This window comes from Chiloscyllium punctatum, chromosome 5, assembly GCF_047496795.1.
Source record: "Chiloscyllium punctatum isolate Juve2018m chromosome 5, sChiPun1.3, whole genome shotgun sequence".
Classification (NCBI taxonomy): Eukaryota; Metazoa; Chordata; class Chondrichthyes; order Orectolobiformes; family Hemiscylliidae; genus Chiloscyllium; species Chiloscyllium punctatum.
Window position 1 is genome coordinate 27,491,942 of NC_092743.1, and position 17,885 is coordinate 27,509,826.

At 38.3% G+C, this 17,885-nt stretch overlaps 1 protein-coding gene across 1 annotated transcript in view; it reads left to right on the forward strand.

Moving 5' to 3' along the window:
• col22a1 (collagen, type XXII, alpha 1) overlaps positions 1 to 17,885 on the forward strand; it is a 285,704-nt gene that overhangs the window by 164,162 nt on the left and 103,657 nt on the right. Inside the window, exons 18-22 of the mRNA XM_072569542.1 lie at positions 2,177 to 2,230; positions 5,245 to 5,280; positions 6,449 to 6,478; positions 7,790 to 7,843; positions 9,667 to 9,720. Of these exons, the coding sequence (XP_072425643.1) occupies positions 2,177 to 2,230; positions 5,245 to 5,280; positions 6,449 to 6,478; positions 7,790 to 7,843; positions 9,667 to 9,720 (228 nt within the window). The remainder of the gene's footprint in view (positions 1 to 2,176; positions 2,231 to 5,244; positions 5,281 to 6,448; positions 6,479 to 7,789; positions 7,844 to 9,666; positions 9,721 to 17,885) is intronic.

Below are 17,885 nucleotides of genomic sequence, written 5' to 3' on the forward strand. Positions count from 1 at the left end.
AAGATGTGCAGGTCAGGTGAATTGGCCATGCTAAATTGTCTATAGTGTTAGGTGCGTTAGTCAGAGGGAAATGGGTCTGGGAGGGTTACTCTTCAGAGGGTCAGTGTGGACTGGTTGGGCCAAAGGGCCTGTTTCCACATTGTAGGGAGTCTAAAATCTGAATTTTGTGTCAATTCCAGGCCTAATATTAGTTGCCTTTTAAGATGCATCAAAACTGCTATTTTGTGATACAGGAAGAAATTTTCAGATTGTTTTGAGTTTATTTGTTGAAAAGAAAATCCCTAAAGGACTTAGTGGGCAAATGTAGCACTCAGTTTGTCATACAAGATAACTGGTCCCAGGTTCAACACCTGCTTTAAGGCAACTGCATCCAAACGTCCTCTCATTTTCAAAAGCTTGTTTATATGGATGTCAGTAGGCATAACATTGAACTTGGCTGTGAAACCCCTGTAATTAAATAATCTGCTAACATTCAGTGTGTCGTGAAAAATTGCCAGTTGAGTGATGTGTGGCATAATATCAAAAACTATATCCAACATTGGTCAGAACTGTAGGAAAGTGAGGCAAGGAAACTGAAGAAAAGTAAAGAAAGTGGTAGCAAGCTACATGGAATCCTTTCAACAACAAAATGCTAATTCTTTAAAAGATGCAGTTGTGGAATAGATCTGCAATAGGTGAACTGTTTGTAAGAATGCCTCCTGTCCTTTACCCATCAGAAACTTTGATTTATTCAAGTTTCATTACTCACATTCACCCAACACTGTTGTATTTACTGACTTGCATTGAATCCATGCTTACCAACGTTTTAAATTTTTTTTCCAAATTTGCAATGTTTCCCTGATCTTGCATTTCCATATTTCTCTCACCCCCATCAGACCATCTCCCACAAGGGAGAATCTGACCCTGCTTGATGTTCAATGGCATTGATGACATAACAACCCACAGTTAATATCTTGAGAATTACCATTGACCAGGAAGTGAACTGGACAGCCATTTAACTTGTGTGGCTACTAAAGAAGGTTAGAAGCTTGGAATTCTTCAGCTAGTAAGTCTGCTGGCTTCTTAAAGCCTGTCGACCATATACAAGTCACAGGTCAGGAGTACAATGATAAATTCCAACTGGGCCTAAATGAATCACCAACAGACAAGAGATTTGACACTATTCGAGATAGAACAACTCCCTTGATTGTCATACCATGTCACACCTTTAACATTTACTGCCTCCAACAATAATCCACAGTGGCAACAGTGTGTACCATTGACAAGATGTGCTGCAGCAATTCACCAGGGATCATCTTGACAGCATCTTGCAAATCCATGACTTTACTGCCTAGAATGAAAGGGTTAGCACATGAGCAAGAGCACTGTCAGCTGCAAGTTTATCTCTAAATCCCACAGAGTCCTAACTTGGAACTCTACTTCAATTCCTTCTCTGCTGAAACTCACTCTCTAACAACATTGTTGGTAGCCCTACACCATGTGGACTGTAGTGGTTCAAGAAGGCAAATTACTAACCCCTTTGCAAGGGCAACCAGGGTTGAGAAATAAATGTGGGCAAAGCCAGGAATGCCCAGATCCCATGAATAAATGGAAATCCACCAACCCTCCAAAGATTCGGCATTCCACTTATAGTGTTGAAATGTCTAGTTGTTATTTGTTTAATCATAAAATTTGTATAATCTTTACTATTGATGCCCATCATGCTTGATTGATTAGGCCTGGATGTGGACTCCGAGGTGAGTAAAAAACAATTATAGAAGTTGCTGGAAGCATTGAGCTTTAAACAGAAGCCATTTTAAAACAGTGAATAAATTCTTGTTGCACACATAGAAGCTGGTATATCACCTCTTTATGACTGTGAGATATAAAATATACTGTAACTTCAAATGACCATTTATATATTCCCCACTTTCTTTTTCCAGCAGAGGTGGCTGTAATATCAGCTATCTAGTCCCTTAGATCTGGAATTATTGCCCTAAATCTCTACCACAAACTTCTCTATTAAGAGAGAGCTCAATTGCTACTTCATTGATTAAGCTTTTGATCACCCACCTTAATATTTCCTTTATCTTGGTGTCAGATTCCTTCTGTTTATGCTCTTGTGGAGTCCTTTGGAGTGTTTTACTCAGTTACTTTTAATTTCTGTTGTTGTAACATCTTCTGTCCTTATTCAAAGGGGGCAACTGGTAGTCCAGGAATTCCGGGTACTTCTGGAGCAAAAGGAGAAAAAGTAAGTATAAAAAGTAAAAACAAAATAAAGTTATGGCATTTGATGTCATTAGAACAAATAGTGTGTATGTTGTGGGAATGTTTCTAGAAGGATTGAGGTGATTCTTTTTGTTATGATGCAGAGAAAAAGACAGAAAATAATTACAGCCGAAATTAGATTTTTCACATGTAATAATAGCAAAATTGTTTGCCTTCATCATCACTATTCCTATAAAACTTTTTGTGATTCTATGTTTCTTCCTGGGCACTTTGAATACCTAGATTATTGTGAATTTGAAATCATTAAACTGATAAGAACCTGTTCTTGTAAGCTATTAGTCTCATTGTAAGAACAGATCTGAAACGTTTCATCTTCTTAAATAAGATGGAACTCAATAGTTAGTTGTATACTAAATTTATATTTATTGCTAAAAATAATCTCTGTCCCTGTAAACTAATTTCATATTTTGTTAAAATCTTATTTTCATAAAATTATCCATTATAATTTAAATCAATTATTTTAAAAATCTGTATTGTTTATGGGAATTAAGTTTCTGCTGTAAGCTCAGATGTTTGGCCAATCTTTACTTCAGGCTGTAAAGTTTAATAATAGGTGACGGATAACCACGGTTTCTTCATTCTGAGTTTGCTATTGTCAGTACGATTGGCTGCGATACGTCACTATGATTGACTGCTGGATTTGGTGCCGAATTCAAATTAATGCCAGTCAAGGGGAAACAAAGGAGATTGTTAGATTTTAGTGGGTAGTTTTCTTTGAAATCAGCATCAAACACCATCCATTAGTTGCTTCAAAACCAGATCATTTTATTTTATTTTGTGAGTGAATCCAGTCAGCAAGGAGACCCTAATAATTCATATGCGAAAAGCATTGGCGTTCTACACAAAATATGGCCTGGTGTGCACCTTGCAAGTGAAGCACCCTGTCAGTTGAATGAATTTGTTAAGTCATCTCCTGCATATTAATCGTTGATGGAATTCCTACTTCCGTAAGAAACCGTTCAATTGCTTAATTTGAGTTTCAACTTTCAGAGTAGCTATAGAGAAGCTGAGAGATTTTATATCAATGAATTTCTACTTTCCAAAGATATCACTTTCATGTCAGGAACTTTGTTTCTATCCTATAATGGCAACTGCTAATGTTTACTATTGATGGCATCCTAACCTTCACAGATCATGACTAACGGGTAAGGGGAACTTAACTACTTTAGAGATTACTCAAAATCTTTCCCTTCCTTTGGTAGAATTACAATAGTGCCTATTCATTGTTATAATCAATACTTAATCAATGCTGTTTGAGCACCCACTCTGTGGACACATGCATGTCAGAGCATAACCAGTTCACACACTTGTGTGTTGTTTTCCCCTACATTATACAAAAAAAACAGAAGACAGTTGCTGAGATATGGTTATGAGCATGAGAGCCTGTGCAATAATTATGACAGATAACCAAAAAGGTAACCTAGAAAGAGAGAAGATCCTGACTTCTTACAGCTTTGCTAAAAGGAGACTAAATGTTGAAGGTGTTTTGACTTGTACTAATCAGATCTAAGATGCAAGCAACAGACTTGAAAAGGATACATCATTTTATACAGCATGAGAGAGGGTGCAGATTGGTTGAGTCATCATCGGCAAGGAGATACAGCAAGAACCGTTAACATCAATCTTAATTCTCAGACCAGATAGGTAGATTCTTATTGGTCAGGGCATTGCCATGGATATTGGATGCAGTCGAGTTTGGCGGCCTCCATGGCCTCTTTCAAAAAAAAGGTGCATCTATGTACAAATTCCGTTTACCCCAAAAGTCCGGATTATTTATGTATGCAGCTTCTAGTAGCTGCAAATGTTTCACACTGTAAGCCTGGCAGATGATCTTAAATTGACCTCTGATTTAACTCATGGCACAGTCTGGATTATTTAATAAATAATTTCCAATGACAAAATCACATCTAATGGCGGATATACTGTTCTGTAGCTTGAAAATACAGGCTGGTTGAGCATGAGTAACATGTTGCCATCTGTAAATCATCACCAAGGTATGGTTTGGCATGGCTCATCAGTCATTGGCATATATAACTTACACACCACCCTGAGACCACTTACTAGAATTCACATATCACAAAAATCGTTTGTGTGATGGGCTTGATGGCAGCATTCTATTACTAGACAAAACCACTTGTGGGTTGACTGTATTGTGGCTGTGTGAGACAACTAGTTCACCTGGTCAATTTTAATCATGAACTAAAACACCATTTTTTGTACTGATTTTAGTTCTCTCAAGTAAATTGTCTCTGCTATTGTATATCTGTGTATTTTATTCTGAGATTAATTCATTAGTCTGATAACTCAGTTTAGGATCATGTCTATTGTAAGCTATGCAAACCATGTTTCTGTAATGATTAAAATCTCACCTGGTTAAAGTTTTAGCTTAACAATACATCCAATTGGATAAATCAAGCTTGCTGGGAGTAAAGACTAGTGCTTTGTTATACAAGTCCCTTGGTTCAATTCCAAATCTGTATAAAATTACACTACTTGGATGAAGGCTAGAGTCAAGGAACAATGGTGAAATAGTCTAAAAAGGAAAAATGCAGCAAGAAACAGAAAAGTATTCCTAACTGCTGGAGGTATACTTAGTAAGCTATTTGCGTGGGTATTAGATGAGGACAAAGTCTAGTCTCAGACCTGACATTTTTCCACAGTTAAACAGTCAGCTAAAATTTACTTACTAGTCACACAATTAAGTAAAATGGCCACAAAGGCAACTTGTGGAAAGACTGCATCTATATTACTAAGTCTCTTGACAAAGGGGCAAATAGAATTGAAAAATACAATGCAACAAAACCATATTTTTTTAATCAAAGTTCAAGACTTCTCAATTTCTGTGATTGGATGATTCCATAAATTTTTCACAAATTTCTTCATGCTCATGTTGGGCAGTTTGAGGAAACTATCTCAAGCTTGAGTGCACAAATTTTCAGAACCATCATTTGTTGATTTTATATATTTTTTAAACAGGGAGAAGCTGGACCTCCAGGTTACCCAGGCAGTGTGGTAAGTGTCTAACTCATGAAATGTAAAGCGATGGAAGATGGAATGACCTGGTAAAGAAATCAAGGAGTGGGCTGACTTTGCAGTCTCTGTCAGCAACAGGAACATCAGGTTTTCAGACATTCCTGACTTCCGTCTCTTTCCATTTAGCTGTTTGATTGGGGTGAGAGACAACTTGGATTGTCTGGTTTGGAAATATTCAAAATGTATATGGATACAGAAGAGGAACACAGCAGGAATTGTGATTAGATTCTGAGTTCCTTGGGGTATATTTATGAATTTAGTACATTTGATACAAATCTTTACCTCCAAGGAATGAGCAACCAGAATGTAAGTATCAGTTAGTTGTTTTTAATTCATTTGAATGTACAACAACTTCCCTCTTACTGCTGCCTTTTTTAACTATGTGCATTCAATGAATTCAAATAACTAACGTCACTTCTGTGAAAGTGATTATTTTTTTAAAAATCTGCCATTTTAAAATTAAAGTGATCAGTTGTTAAATGTTTACATTTAAATATCTCTGAAACAATAGAACTTCAGATTTAAGAAAGGTTGTAACAGTCGCTATCTTTGTAACTATATAATTTTTATCAACTTGTCTTGCTATTTCAGACTAAAATGACAATTAATGTCACACATTTCTTTTTTAAATTTTATCAGTCCTGATAACATTTTTTGTAATTTAAGTATTTGTTCTTCTGTGAAAAATTCATTGGAATAGATAAAATGAAATTATTTTATTTGTACCTCTTTAAGAGTGGCTTTCAAATCTTTTCTGAACAAAATACCTTTGATTCCATGATGCAATGTCATTTCTAATTAATCTACTGTGTATTATTGGATAATTATCTGTCCTGTGCACCAGTATGGTCTGGTAGAGAAGGAGAATCAAGGGTGGAGTACCTGGAATACATTGTATCTTCTACTCACAACACTGGGCACCAAGAAAGATATGCTACGAAAATATAAGGCTCATTTCATTCTCTCACAATGCAAACTTAGAAATGTTACCCTTATAGTTTTAACCCCTTCCAAAATTAGAATGGCCCTTCCCTGGTTTTAATAATTATATTAATTATTTTGGTCGATTTAATAGTAAAAGGAAAGTACCTTTTAGTTTGTTTGTTCATTTGATGTTGATGACTAACAACTGAATATTTTCTTTTAGGTAGAACTTGATGGTTTGAAAGGAGAACCAGTAAGTTTAATTCCCATATATTACCAAATAAAGGATATATGTCTTGAAGTACACATTAAAATACTATTCAAAGTGTCTGCATTTTGCTGGTGCAGAAACTTTATGAATCAAGAGTATATGAACAACTCTCAGTAATCTATCAGCATTTAAAATAAGACAAAATTAAAATAAATAATTTAATCAAATTCACTTTCTAATCCCCAAATTACTGCAAAGGAAGGGAAATACAATCCAACAGATCTATGCTACTGTGAACACTTTACACAAACACCCATCCACCTTACTTCATAACAGCATGTCATCATATCCTTCCATTTATTCTTCACCCATGAATCGATCTAACTTCAGTCTGGTCACTCAGCCATATAGGTGGTGAAGGAGGAGCTAGCAAGAAGAGCTGTGGTATCTTGGAAAAGAGGGTGTAAAAGGGGCTATATCCAGAGTGAGTATTCATGAAGCACTCCTGCCTCAACTTCACTGAGAAATCTTTGCTTATTCAAGGGGGGCCTATTAGAGCTAAATCACTTGTCTTAACCCTGCTATACCCTCAAATCAGTACCTTTAATACTGTTGTATGATGGAAAATCCTTTGAAAGGAATATCTATTTTGGCCATTGCATCCTGAGATGGTAAATGAGCCAATGAGGTGCCTCCCCCAGCTGACAGGTTTATGTGATGTGTTCCCTGATTTGGCACTTACAGCTACAATTAGACTTGCAGTTGTTGCTCATCTTCCACATATGAAGCAGTTGGCTATAATATGAATACCCAGCATAGTTGATCGCTGTTCAATCTTCAAAGGAGGGAGAAGTCTGGAAACTTTGCTGATATTAATGATGCTGTTTATGTTACATGTTTCCCTACTATTGTCAAATATTGCAGATGTGTGTGTGTGCAGGATATGAGGTTTGTGGAAATGAAGGTTGAATTGGGCAGAATAGAATATGCCACTGTCTGTTGTAACACAAGAATAAGGTTGAGGGATAATAAGTTGCAATGCAAGGCCACATAGAACATAAACACAAGCATAGATCTATTGCATTAAATGGCTTCTTTCAATGCTGTAAAAATATGATGTGCTTTCACATACTTCTATGAAATGTGGTGCAGTGTTGACAAAAGAGTGAAGGGAATTTAAGACAATTCTAAACCGGACAAGTCCCTCATGATACAATAAGAAAACATTGAAAATATGAATCAAAATATATCAATAATAAATCATTCTTATGAATAATATTTACAGCTGCACAAGGTTTTCCAGACACAGTACTTTATTTTGATTTAGGTTTAATGTGCTTTACCTTTTTACAGGGTCAGCCAGGACTTCGTGGACATCCGGGCTTGCCAGGTCCTCCCGGGCCTTTGGTTAGTGTACTTTTTTCTCACTTTTACAAGGAAGAGTTTGGCACAAACCATTCAACATGATGACATGGTCACCAAATTAATGAAGACCTCAGATTCCTCTCACACATGTGCCCTTGCTTCATATTGGAGAGGCCTCTCAAATCTGTTTGAGATGAGACCATTAGAACAGGGCAAGTGAAGATAAGTTTACAGGCGTGCTTATTCCGTCCCGTGTTTGAACTCCTATGTGAGAAAGATTTTTTTAATAATACTTCTCCATCCTACAATGTTGAGGTGCAGGCTCAACCTTTACAATTGGTAGGGAGGGAGCCTATTGACCATAGTCTTTGGCAAGCATATCTTGGGGACTTTAGGCTGAGAGGGCCCAACCTGCTAAAAAATGTCCTGCACATTTATATTGTCACCCTTCTGGGATTGAGCAGCTACAAGCAATGGGATAACTGGTGTGGATCTCTCGATTGTCCTGAAATGAAACATAGAATTATAGAAACTATGAGCAGGAGTAGTGCATTCAGCCCCTTGAGACTGCTCCGCCATTTGATATGGATACTGGTTGATGAATTGATTGATCCTGTACCTCAATGCCACAATCCTGTTTCTTTTTTATCTTCAGACTCCTTGATGCTTTAAGATCTAAGAATTTATCATTCTGTTTCTTCAATATACTCAGTAGCCCAAGCTCCAAAACCTTCTGTCGTCATGAATTCTACTGGTTGACCACTCTGAGTGACTGTTGGAGTGACTGTTACCCGCTTTCTATGTGGGTGCCAATTGGCACTACCGAGATTCTGGAGAAGAAAAGGCACCAACAATGAGGTCTAGGTCACTTGACCCCTCCTATCCTGCTGTTTACTGAACACATGGTTAAAGTGTTACAGCGCAAACGAAGCTCATTTGGCACATCTTGTCTATCCCATACCTTTTAGAGAACATTATGACTAGCACCAGTCTCCCACCCTTTCCCTATAACCCCACACATTATTTCTATTTCGGTAATCTAATGCTCTCTTGAATGCCTCGACTAAACCTGCTTCCACCATACTTGTAGACAGTGCCTTGCAGATTCAAACTGTTCAGTGTGTGAAAAGGTTTTGGCTCACATTGTACTTCCTTCATTTGCAAAAATCTTTAAACCTATAACTTCTGTTCTTGATACATTGTCAAGTGAGAATATGTTCTTGCTGTCTACCATTTCAGATTTATCATGATTTGGAAAATTGAAATTTACCCTTCTCACCAATGAAAATAATCCCAACTTCCCAAATCTACCTTCATCATTGAAACCCCTCATCCCTGAAACCATTCTCGTGAACATTTTCTGCACTTTCTTCAATATATTCATCTTCTTCCTAATATGTGGCACCCAGAACTATATACAATATTCCAGATGAGGTCAAAATATTGTCTTACACAGGTTCAGCATAACTTCCCTGCTCTTATAGTTCTACACTAACTTCTTCACAGTGTACAGTGATGCCAAGTTTGGTATTGTCTACAAATTTTAAAATTGTCGCTTGCATTCAAAGACCTTGATAACCTCTGGGGAGGTGGTGGTGTAGTGGTAATATTGTTAGACAAGTAATGCATGAATGACTCAAAACAAGGGAACAAAATCAGATCGTGCTGGAGAAACATAGGTGAATTAGCAACGTCTGTGGAGGGACAACTGAGTGACCCTTCATCAGAACTGAAGGGAGTTGGCAGATGATGCAAGATGGGGTTGAGCTATCCCAGAAAGGAAAGAAAAGAAATATCCAAATGTCTAGTGAACAACTGAAGCTCAATGAGACTTAAAAATGTGTGATTTTGTTTTCTACTTTTAGGGTCGTCCTGGTCTGGATGGCAGTGCTGGAAAACCTGGATTACAAGGCCAAAGGGTATGTGAACAGATATATTCCCATTGTGTTTGAGTCAACAGTTTTTCACATGGTTTTAGAATAAAGGAAGTAGAACGTGATAAGATAACTGTGTAGGATGACAATTCAAATTCAATTTTAATGTAGATACAAAGTTTTTTATTTAAGTTATTAGCACAGTTATTTTCAGCATCTGAACAACACCAGCAAAATCAGAGGGAAAGGTACAACTCAATCAATAAATAATATGGAACCAATACGTACAGACTGTAATGGTTCAAGGCTCAATGTCCAATTAGTGCTAATTTGTTTGATTTCACCCAGGCAGCTATGCTTATGGTCATTCCAGCTTCTTGCTGCAGATAAATAACTACTTACTCATGTCAGAAATTGTCCATGGGAAAGCCTTGGCTGTGCATTAGCATATTTTAAACATTTCCCTTCTTGGTTGAATCCATTCTTCTTTCCTTTGTTCCCTCCTGTACCAAGTGGCAAATGAAATTTGACACTATTTTTCTTTCCATAGTGGCTTTATCTTGATGTATATTCGCAATCATAAGAGAATAGTGTTTGAGGGTTGCCATTTTGCAGCTGATATGGCTTATCAGGAAAATTTCCCACTTTTGCTCGTTGACATAGCTAAGATACTCCCCACATAGTATAGTTTTGTGATGTACATGTGACCCTGACAGTGTTGTCCAGATGCCCATAAGAAATATCCAGCTTCTGTTATAGAATCAAAAAGTTTCCATACAGCATGGAAACACGCCCTTGAGTCTTACCAGTCCTTGCCAACCATAATCCCAAACAAAACTAGTCCCACCAGCCTGCACATGGGCCATATCCCTCTAAACCTTTCCTATTCATGTACTTAACCAAATGTCTTTTAAATGTTATAACTGTACTTGCATCCATCACTTCTTTTGGAAGTTCATTCCACACACGAACTCTGTGTAAAGGTTGGCCCTCATGTCTTTCTTTCTTTAATCTTTCTTTCTCACCTTATAAATATGCCCCCTAGTCTTAAAAATCCCAACCAAAGGGAAAAGACACCTGTCATTCACCTTAAGCAACATCTTCTGTGACTTAGAATTTTGAAACCAAGATTGGAATGGTCTGTTTCTAAGATGGCGATGAGAGATTTCAGCCTTTATTTGCAAACAAATAATTATATGAATGGAAATATCAGTTGAATGTCCCTCTGCTTTATTTTATAAGTTATACCCTGGTGGAAGATTTACCTTCTTGGTTTGTCAGAAGGTGACACAAGCGGTGTGAGCCTGATGATCAAATATTTGGGTGAACTTTAAAGTCTATTTTCACCCAACCAGCTGTCTCAGTGGAAACCAGTTAGGGGTGGGGGGAAACCTGTTAAAATGAAGTGTGAAAATTCATTCATTATCTTCAGTTCTCCATGTGCCAAATTGCAATATTAAATGCATTCAGCAGGAAAGCTTCTCAAAGTCACTGAGGTCCTTCTGTGAATAGGTGATTAGGATTCTAATGTTATCATAGTGACTCACAATGCTAATGAAGTATCAAGTGAAGTCATAGTCTATAAGACCATAAGAGGTAAGAACTTAGGTTGTAGGGACCCCTCAAGCCTGCTCAGCCATTCAGTAGGGTCATGGCTAATTGGACATCTACTTTTCTGCTTTTTGCTGTAATCCTTGATTCCCCTCCTGCTCAAGAATCTATCTCAGCCTTAAATATATACAAGCACTCTTGCCACAGAGATCTGTGGGGTCAGAAGTTCCAAAGGTCATAACTCTCTGAGAGAAGAAACTCCTCCTTATTTCACTTAGATTGGCACCCCTTAACCCTGAGCTACGCCTTCTGTTCCTGGACTTTCCCATAAGGGAAAATATCCTGTCAGTATTTACCCTGTAAAGCCCTTAAAGAACCCACTATGTTTCATTGAGATTGCCTTTCATTCTTCTAAATTCCAATGAGCAAAGTTCCAATCTGTTTAACCTTTGCTCAGAATACAATCCCTCTATGCCAGGGATCATCGTTGTGAAGCTTTTCTGAAATGCCTTCAGTGAAATAATTTTTTTCCTTAAAAATGGGGACTAAAATTACTCACAGTTGCAGTCTCACCAGCACCCTGTGCAGTTGCACAAAGACGTCCCTACTCTTAACTCCAACCGCCTTGAAATAAGGGCCAACATTCCATTAACACTCCTAATTCCTGTTGCATTTGTATGCTGATATCCTATGTTTCGTATACAAGTAACTCCAAGTCTCTTTGTGTTGTAGCTTTCTGTAGTTTCTTTTCCATTTAAATAATACTTTATTCTTTTGTTCACACTTCCAAAATGAATAAATTCATGTTTTCTCACATTATCCTCCATTTGCCAACATTTTGGTCATTTACTTAACCTGTCAATATCTCTCTGTAAACTGTATACCTTTCGCTAAAAGTATTTCTAACTATGTTTGTGTCCTCTGCAAATTTGGTTGCAGTACATTTACTTCCTTCCTCCACGCCATTAATATGCATTTAAATAGTTGTGGGCCTAGGACTGATCCCTGTAGATTCTCACTGGTCACAGGTCACCAACCTGATAAAGAATCCCTTACCCCCAATTGCTGTTTCTTCACCATCAGCTAATTCTCAGTCCATCCCAATGTACCAACTCCAACATCATGAGCTTATATCTTAAAAATTAACCTGTTGTGAGGTACCTTGCTGAATACTTTCTGGCTTGTCTCTATCCAGTCTGGCTGAGACTTCCTCAAAAAATTCTAATGAATTAGTCAGACACCGTTTCCCTTTCAAGAAACCATGTTGATTCTGCTTTATTAGATTATGATTTTTCAAATGTTCGGCTATTAATTCCTGAATAATTGATTCCAATACTTTTCCAACAGTATATGTTAAGCTATTTGGCCTGTAGTTACTCATTTTAACCTCCCTTTTGAAAAGGAGGGAGGTCACATGAGCAGTTTTCCAATCCTCTTGTACTTGCCGAGAATCCAGAGACTTTTGGAAAATTACATCCATTACCTCCGCAGGTACCCTTTTTAGGATCTTAGGATTGAAGCATTCAGGGCTAGGGAACTAATCTGCCTTTAACCCCATTAGTTTGTCTAATACTACTTGACTGGTGATGATGGTAGTACATAATCTCTTCGTGATATTCTTTAGTATTAATACGATGTTTGAAGTATCTTCCACTGTCCTGACTGATGCAAATATCTGTTTAACTTTACTGCCATTTAGTTATACCCCATTACCATTTCCTTAGCTTCATTTTCTAAGGGGCCTATATGCACTCTTTCTTCCTTGTTATGTATTTAAACAAGTTCTTTAAATATTTTTATAGTTTTTATGTTCCTCGCTAGTTTGTACTTGTACCTTATTTTTTCTCTCTTTATTATCTTTGCAGTCCTCCTTTCCTGGATTCTGAATTCATCCCAGTCTTCAGGGCTATAACTCACTTTTGTGGCCTTATGTGCTTTTTATTTCAAAGTAATATTTTCCTTAAGTTCCTTGCTTAGCCATGTTTGGTTTATCCCTCTTAGAATATTTCCTTCTTACTGGGAGAGATTTTTGCTGAGAATCATGAATTGCCTCCTTAATTATTTGTCACTGGTTGCTTACTGTGATTCCTGTTAAGCTGTTTGTCTCATTCACTTCAGCTGACATTATCCTCACTTCATTGTAATTCCTTTTATTTAAAGCGAAGTTGTTTCTTTGATTTGATTTGAATTGATTTGACTTGATTTATTGTTGTCATATGTACCGAGGTACAGTGAAAAGTGTTATATGTGCTCTACAGACAGATCATACCATACAAAGTGCATCAGATAATAGAACAGAGTGCAGACTCGGTATTACAAACAAAGAGAAGGTGCAGTGAGAGACAAATCAATATTAGCATTTGTGAGGTCCATTTAAAAGTCTGATAACTGCAAGGAATAAGTTGTCCTTGAATCTGCTCACATGTGCATTCAAATTTTTATATCTTCTGCCCAATGGAAAAGGGTGGTTTTGCAGTCTTAAACTGAGTATTAAATTCTATCTTGTTATGATCACTATTTCCTTGAGGATGTTTTACTTAGAGGTTAGTTTATGAAAGCCGCTTCATTTTACCCATTACCAGATCTAAGATAACCTGCTCACTAGTTGGCTCCATGACATATTGCTCTAGAAAATAATCCTTGGTGCATTCAATTAATTTGTTGTTAAAGCTACTCTTTCCAAGTTGATGAATTCAATCAACATGCAGATTAAAGTCACCCATAATCATTGCCCTATTCATTATACTTGCTCAGCCTATGTGTTGATTTTCTACAGAGTAGTTACTGTTTGGGGGGGGTTGTGCACTACTTTTACCCAATGCCTTCTTTTCCTTGTTGTTTTTTTACCTCCTCCCTCCCAAATGGACTCTACATCATCAGAAACAAAAACAGAAATTGTTGGAAAACCTCAGCAGGTCTGGCAGCACCAGTGAAGAGAAACCAGAGTTAACATTTCAGGTCCAGTGACACTTCCTCAGATTTGATGGTAGCTAGGAAAATGTTAGTTTAATGCAGAAGGTGAGCTGGGAGGAAGAGTTTAGGAGTAAGTCTTAGGAGGGGATAGAGCCCAAAAAGAGAGAAGAACAATTGGACAGACAAAGGTGTGGATAACGATCTGGTTGGGAGGGTGAATAGCTGCTAATGAAGACTATTAGGGGCTAGGACATAGAAGAGTTCAAGCCCTAAAATTATTGAGCTTGATGTTGAGCTTGCTGCAGAGGCTCCAAAGTATTATTCTTTCAGTTGATACTGAGCTTTGCTAGAGCACTGCATTAAGCCTGAGACAGAGATAGTGGCCAGGGAACATGGTGGTGTGTTAAAGTGGCAGGCAACTGGAAGCTCAGGGTCTTTTTTGCAGACAGAACTTAGGTGTTCTGCAAAGCGGTCACCCTGTCTTTCAGTTTCTACATAATGAGAACCTAGATCATCTCTCACAGCTGTCCATAAGACCATAAGACCATAAGACATAGGAGTGGAAGTAAGGCCATTCGGCCCATCGAGTCCACTCCGCCATTCAATCATGGCTGATGCGCATTTCAGCTCCACTTGCCAGCGTTCTCCCCGTAGCCCTTAATTCCTCTAGACAACAAGAACCTATCAATCTCGGCCTTGAAGACATTTAGCGTCCCGGCTTCCACTGCACTCCGTGGCAATGAATTCCACAGGCCCACCACTCTCTGGCTGAAGAAATGTCTCCGCATTTCCGTTCTGAAATGACCCCCTCTAATTCTAAGGCTGTGTCCACGGGTCCTAGTCTCCTCGCCTAACAGAAACAATTTTCTAGCATCCACCTTTTCAAAGCCATGTATTATTTTGTACGTCTCTATTAGATCTCCCCTTAATCTTCTAAACTCCAACGAATACAACCCCAGTATCCTCAGCCGTTCCTCATATGCTAGACCTGTCATTCCAGGGATCATCCGTGTGAATCTCCGCTGGACACGTTCCAGTGCCAGTATGTCCTTCCTGAGGTGTGGGGACCAAAACTGGACACAGTACTCCAAATGGGGCCTAACCAGAGCTTTATAAAGTCTTAGTAGTACATCTCTGCTTTTATATTCCAACCCTCTTGAGATAAGAGACAACATTGCATTCGCTTTCTTAATCACAGACTCAACCTGCATGTTTACCTTTAGAGAATCCTCGACTAGCACTCCCAGATCCCTTTGTGCTTTGGCTTTATTAAGTTTCTCACCATTTAGAAAGTAGTCCATTCCTATATTCTTTTTGCCAAAGTGCAAGACCTCGCACTTGCTCACGTTAAATTCCATCAGCCATTTCCTGGACCACTCTCCCAACCTGTCTAGATCCTTCTGTAGCCTCCCCACTTCCTCAGTACTACCTGCCTGTCTACCTAACTTTGTATCATCGGCAAACTTCGCTAGAATGCCCCCGGTTCCCTCATCCAAATCATTAATATATAATGCGAACAGCTGTGGCCCCAGCACCGAACCCTGCGGGACACCGCTCGTCACCGGCTGCCATTCTGAAAAAGAACCTTTTATCCCAACTCTCTGCCTTCTGTTAGATAGCCAATCCTCAATCCATCCCAGCAGCTCACCTCGAACACCATGGGCCCTCACCTTGCTCAGCAGTCTCCCGTGTGGCACCTTATCAAAGGCCTTTTGAAAGTCCAGATAGACCACATCCACTGGGTTCCCCTGGTCTAACCTACTTGTTACCTCTTCAAAAAATTCCAACAGGTTTGTCAGGCATGACCTCCCTTTACTAAATCCATGTTGACTTGTTCTAATCAGACTCTGCTCTTCCAAGAATTTAGAAACCTCATCCTTAATGATGGATTCTAGAATTTTACCAACAACCGAGGTTAAGCTGATTGGCCTCATTTCATCTCTTATTAACAATGCTACCCCACCACCTTTCTTTCAATCCTGTGTTTCTGAGAGGTGAAATATATCTAATTGTTAAGGTCTCAGTGTTGATCTTTTTTTAACCATGTTTCTGTCATGGCTATGAAATCATGTTCATTTCCCTCAATTTGCATCAGTTTGTTTACCTTATTCTAAATGCTTCTTGCATTAAGATAAAAGTCACACAATACCAGGTTATAGTCTAACAGGTTTAATTGGAAGCATACTAGCTTTTGGAGCACCGCTCCTTCATCAGGTGGTAGTGGAGGGCTCAATCTGAACACAGAATTTATAGCAAAAATTTACAGTGTGATGTAACTGAAATTATACATTGAAAAATTGATTGTCTTTTAGGCCTTTCATCTGTTAGAATACAGTGATAGTTTCACTTCTTTCATGTGTAAATCACAAGACCTTTTTTTTAAAACGTTGCATTCTTGGGTTAGCTGTTAACAATGGTGATAGCTAGACAATATGTTGAAGGTGTTAGCCCCCTGTGTTCTCTGTCTATGACCTGATGTTTAGATTGATTCTAATCTAAAAAGTGAGATAACAGAGTTTTGCATAAATTCATGCAGTTTTTGAGCTCAGAGTTCTATATGAATGCAGAACTCTGAGCTCAAAAACTGCATGAATTTATGTAAAACTCCGTTATCTCACATTTTAGATTAGAATCAATCTAAACATCATGGCATAGACAGAGAACACAGGGGGCTAACACCTTCAACATATTGTCCAGCTATCTCCATTGTTAACAGCTAACCCGAGAATGCAACTTTTTTTTAAAAAGGTCTTGTGATTTACACATGAAAGAAGTGAATCTATTACTGTACTCTAACAGATGAAAGGCTTAACAGACAATCAATGTTTCAATGTATAATTTCAGTTACATCACACTGTAAATTTTTGCTATAAATTCTGTGTTACGATCGAGCCCTCCACTATCACCTGATGAAGGAGTGTTTCTCCGAAAGCTAGTGTGCTTTCAATTAAACCTGTTGGACTATAACCTGGTGTTGTGTGATTTTTAACTTTGTACACCCCAGTCAAACACCGGCATCTCCAAATCATGCATTAAGATATAAAGCTTTTATGTTTGTTGCATTTTGAGTTTTAGGTTTCTATGGTATTTTCTAGTAACAATCAGTATCTCATTAACCTGCAGTCCAACCTTCCCTTTTTCCTTTGATTTTCAAATTTTCCATGAAAGGACCCCCTCTCTACCCAACCCCTGCCCCGCTCTCCCACCACTATTTTGTTTAAAGACCGATATGCAGGCCTAGTTATCTAAGTCATCAGGACTTTCGTCCCAGCATGATCCAGGTGAAGACCATCCCACTGGAACAGTTCCCTCCTTCCCCAGTACTGGTGTCAGTATCCCATGAATTCAAACCTATTTCTGGTAAACCAGACTTTGAGCCATATGTTGACCTCTTTAATCTTGTTGAGCCAGTGCCAGTTAGCTAGTGGCTCAGATAGTAACCTGGAGATTATTACCTTTTTGGTTGTCCTTGCTAATTTAGCCCCTAGTTTCTCATAATCCCTCAGCAAAACCTCTTTTCTTGTTCTGCCTATATTGTTTGTACCTGCCTGGACCACAACAACTGGAATTTTCCTCTCCCACTCCCAAGTTCCTCTGCAGCCTGGAAGAGATGTCTGGAATCCAGTCATGAAACAGGCAGCACAATAATGGGACTCTAGATCCTGGCTACAGAGAGTACTAATAGAGTCTATTCCCCTGGTTTTATTAACCTGACTTCAGATATATTTCTCTTTTCCATGCTCTCT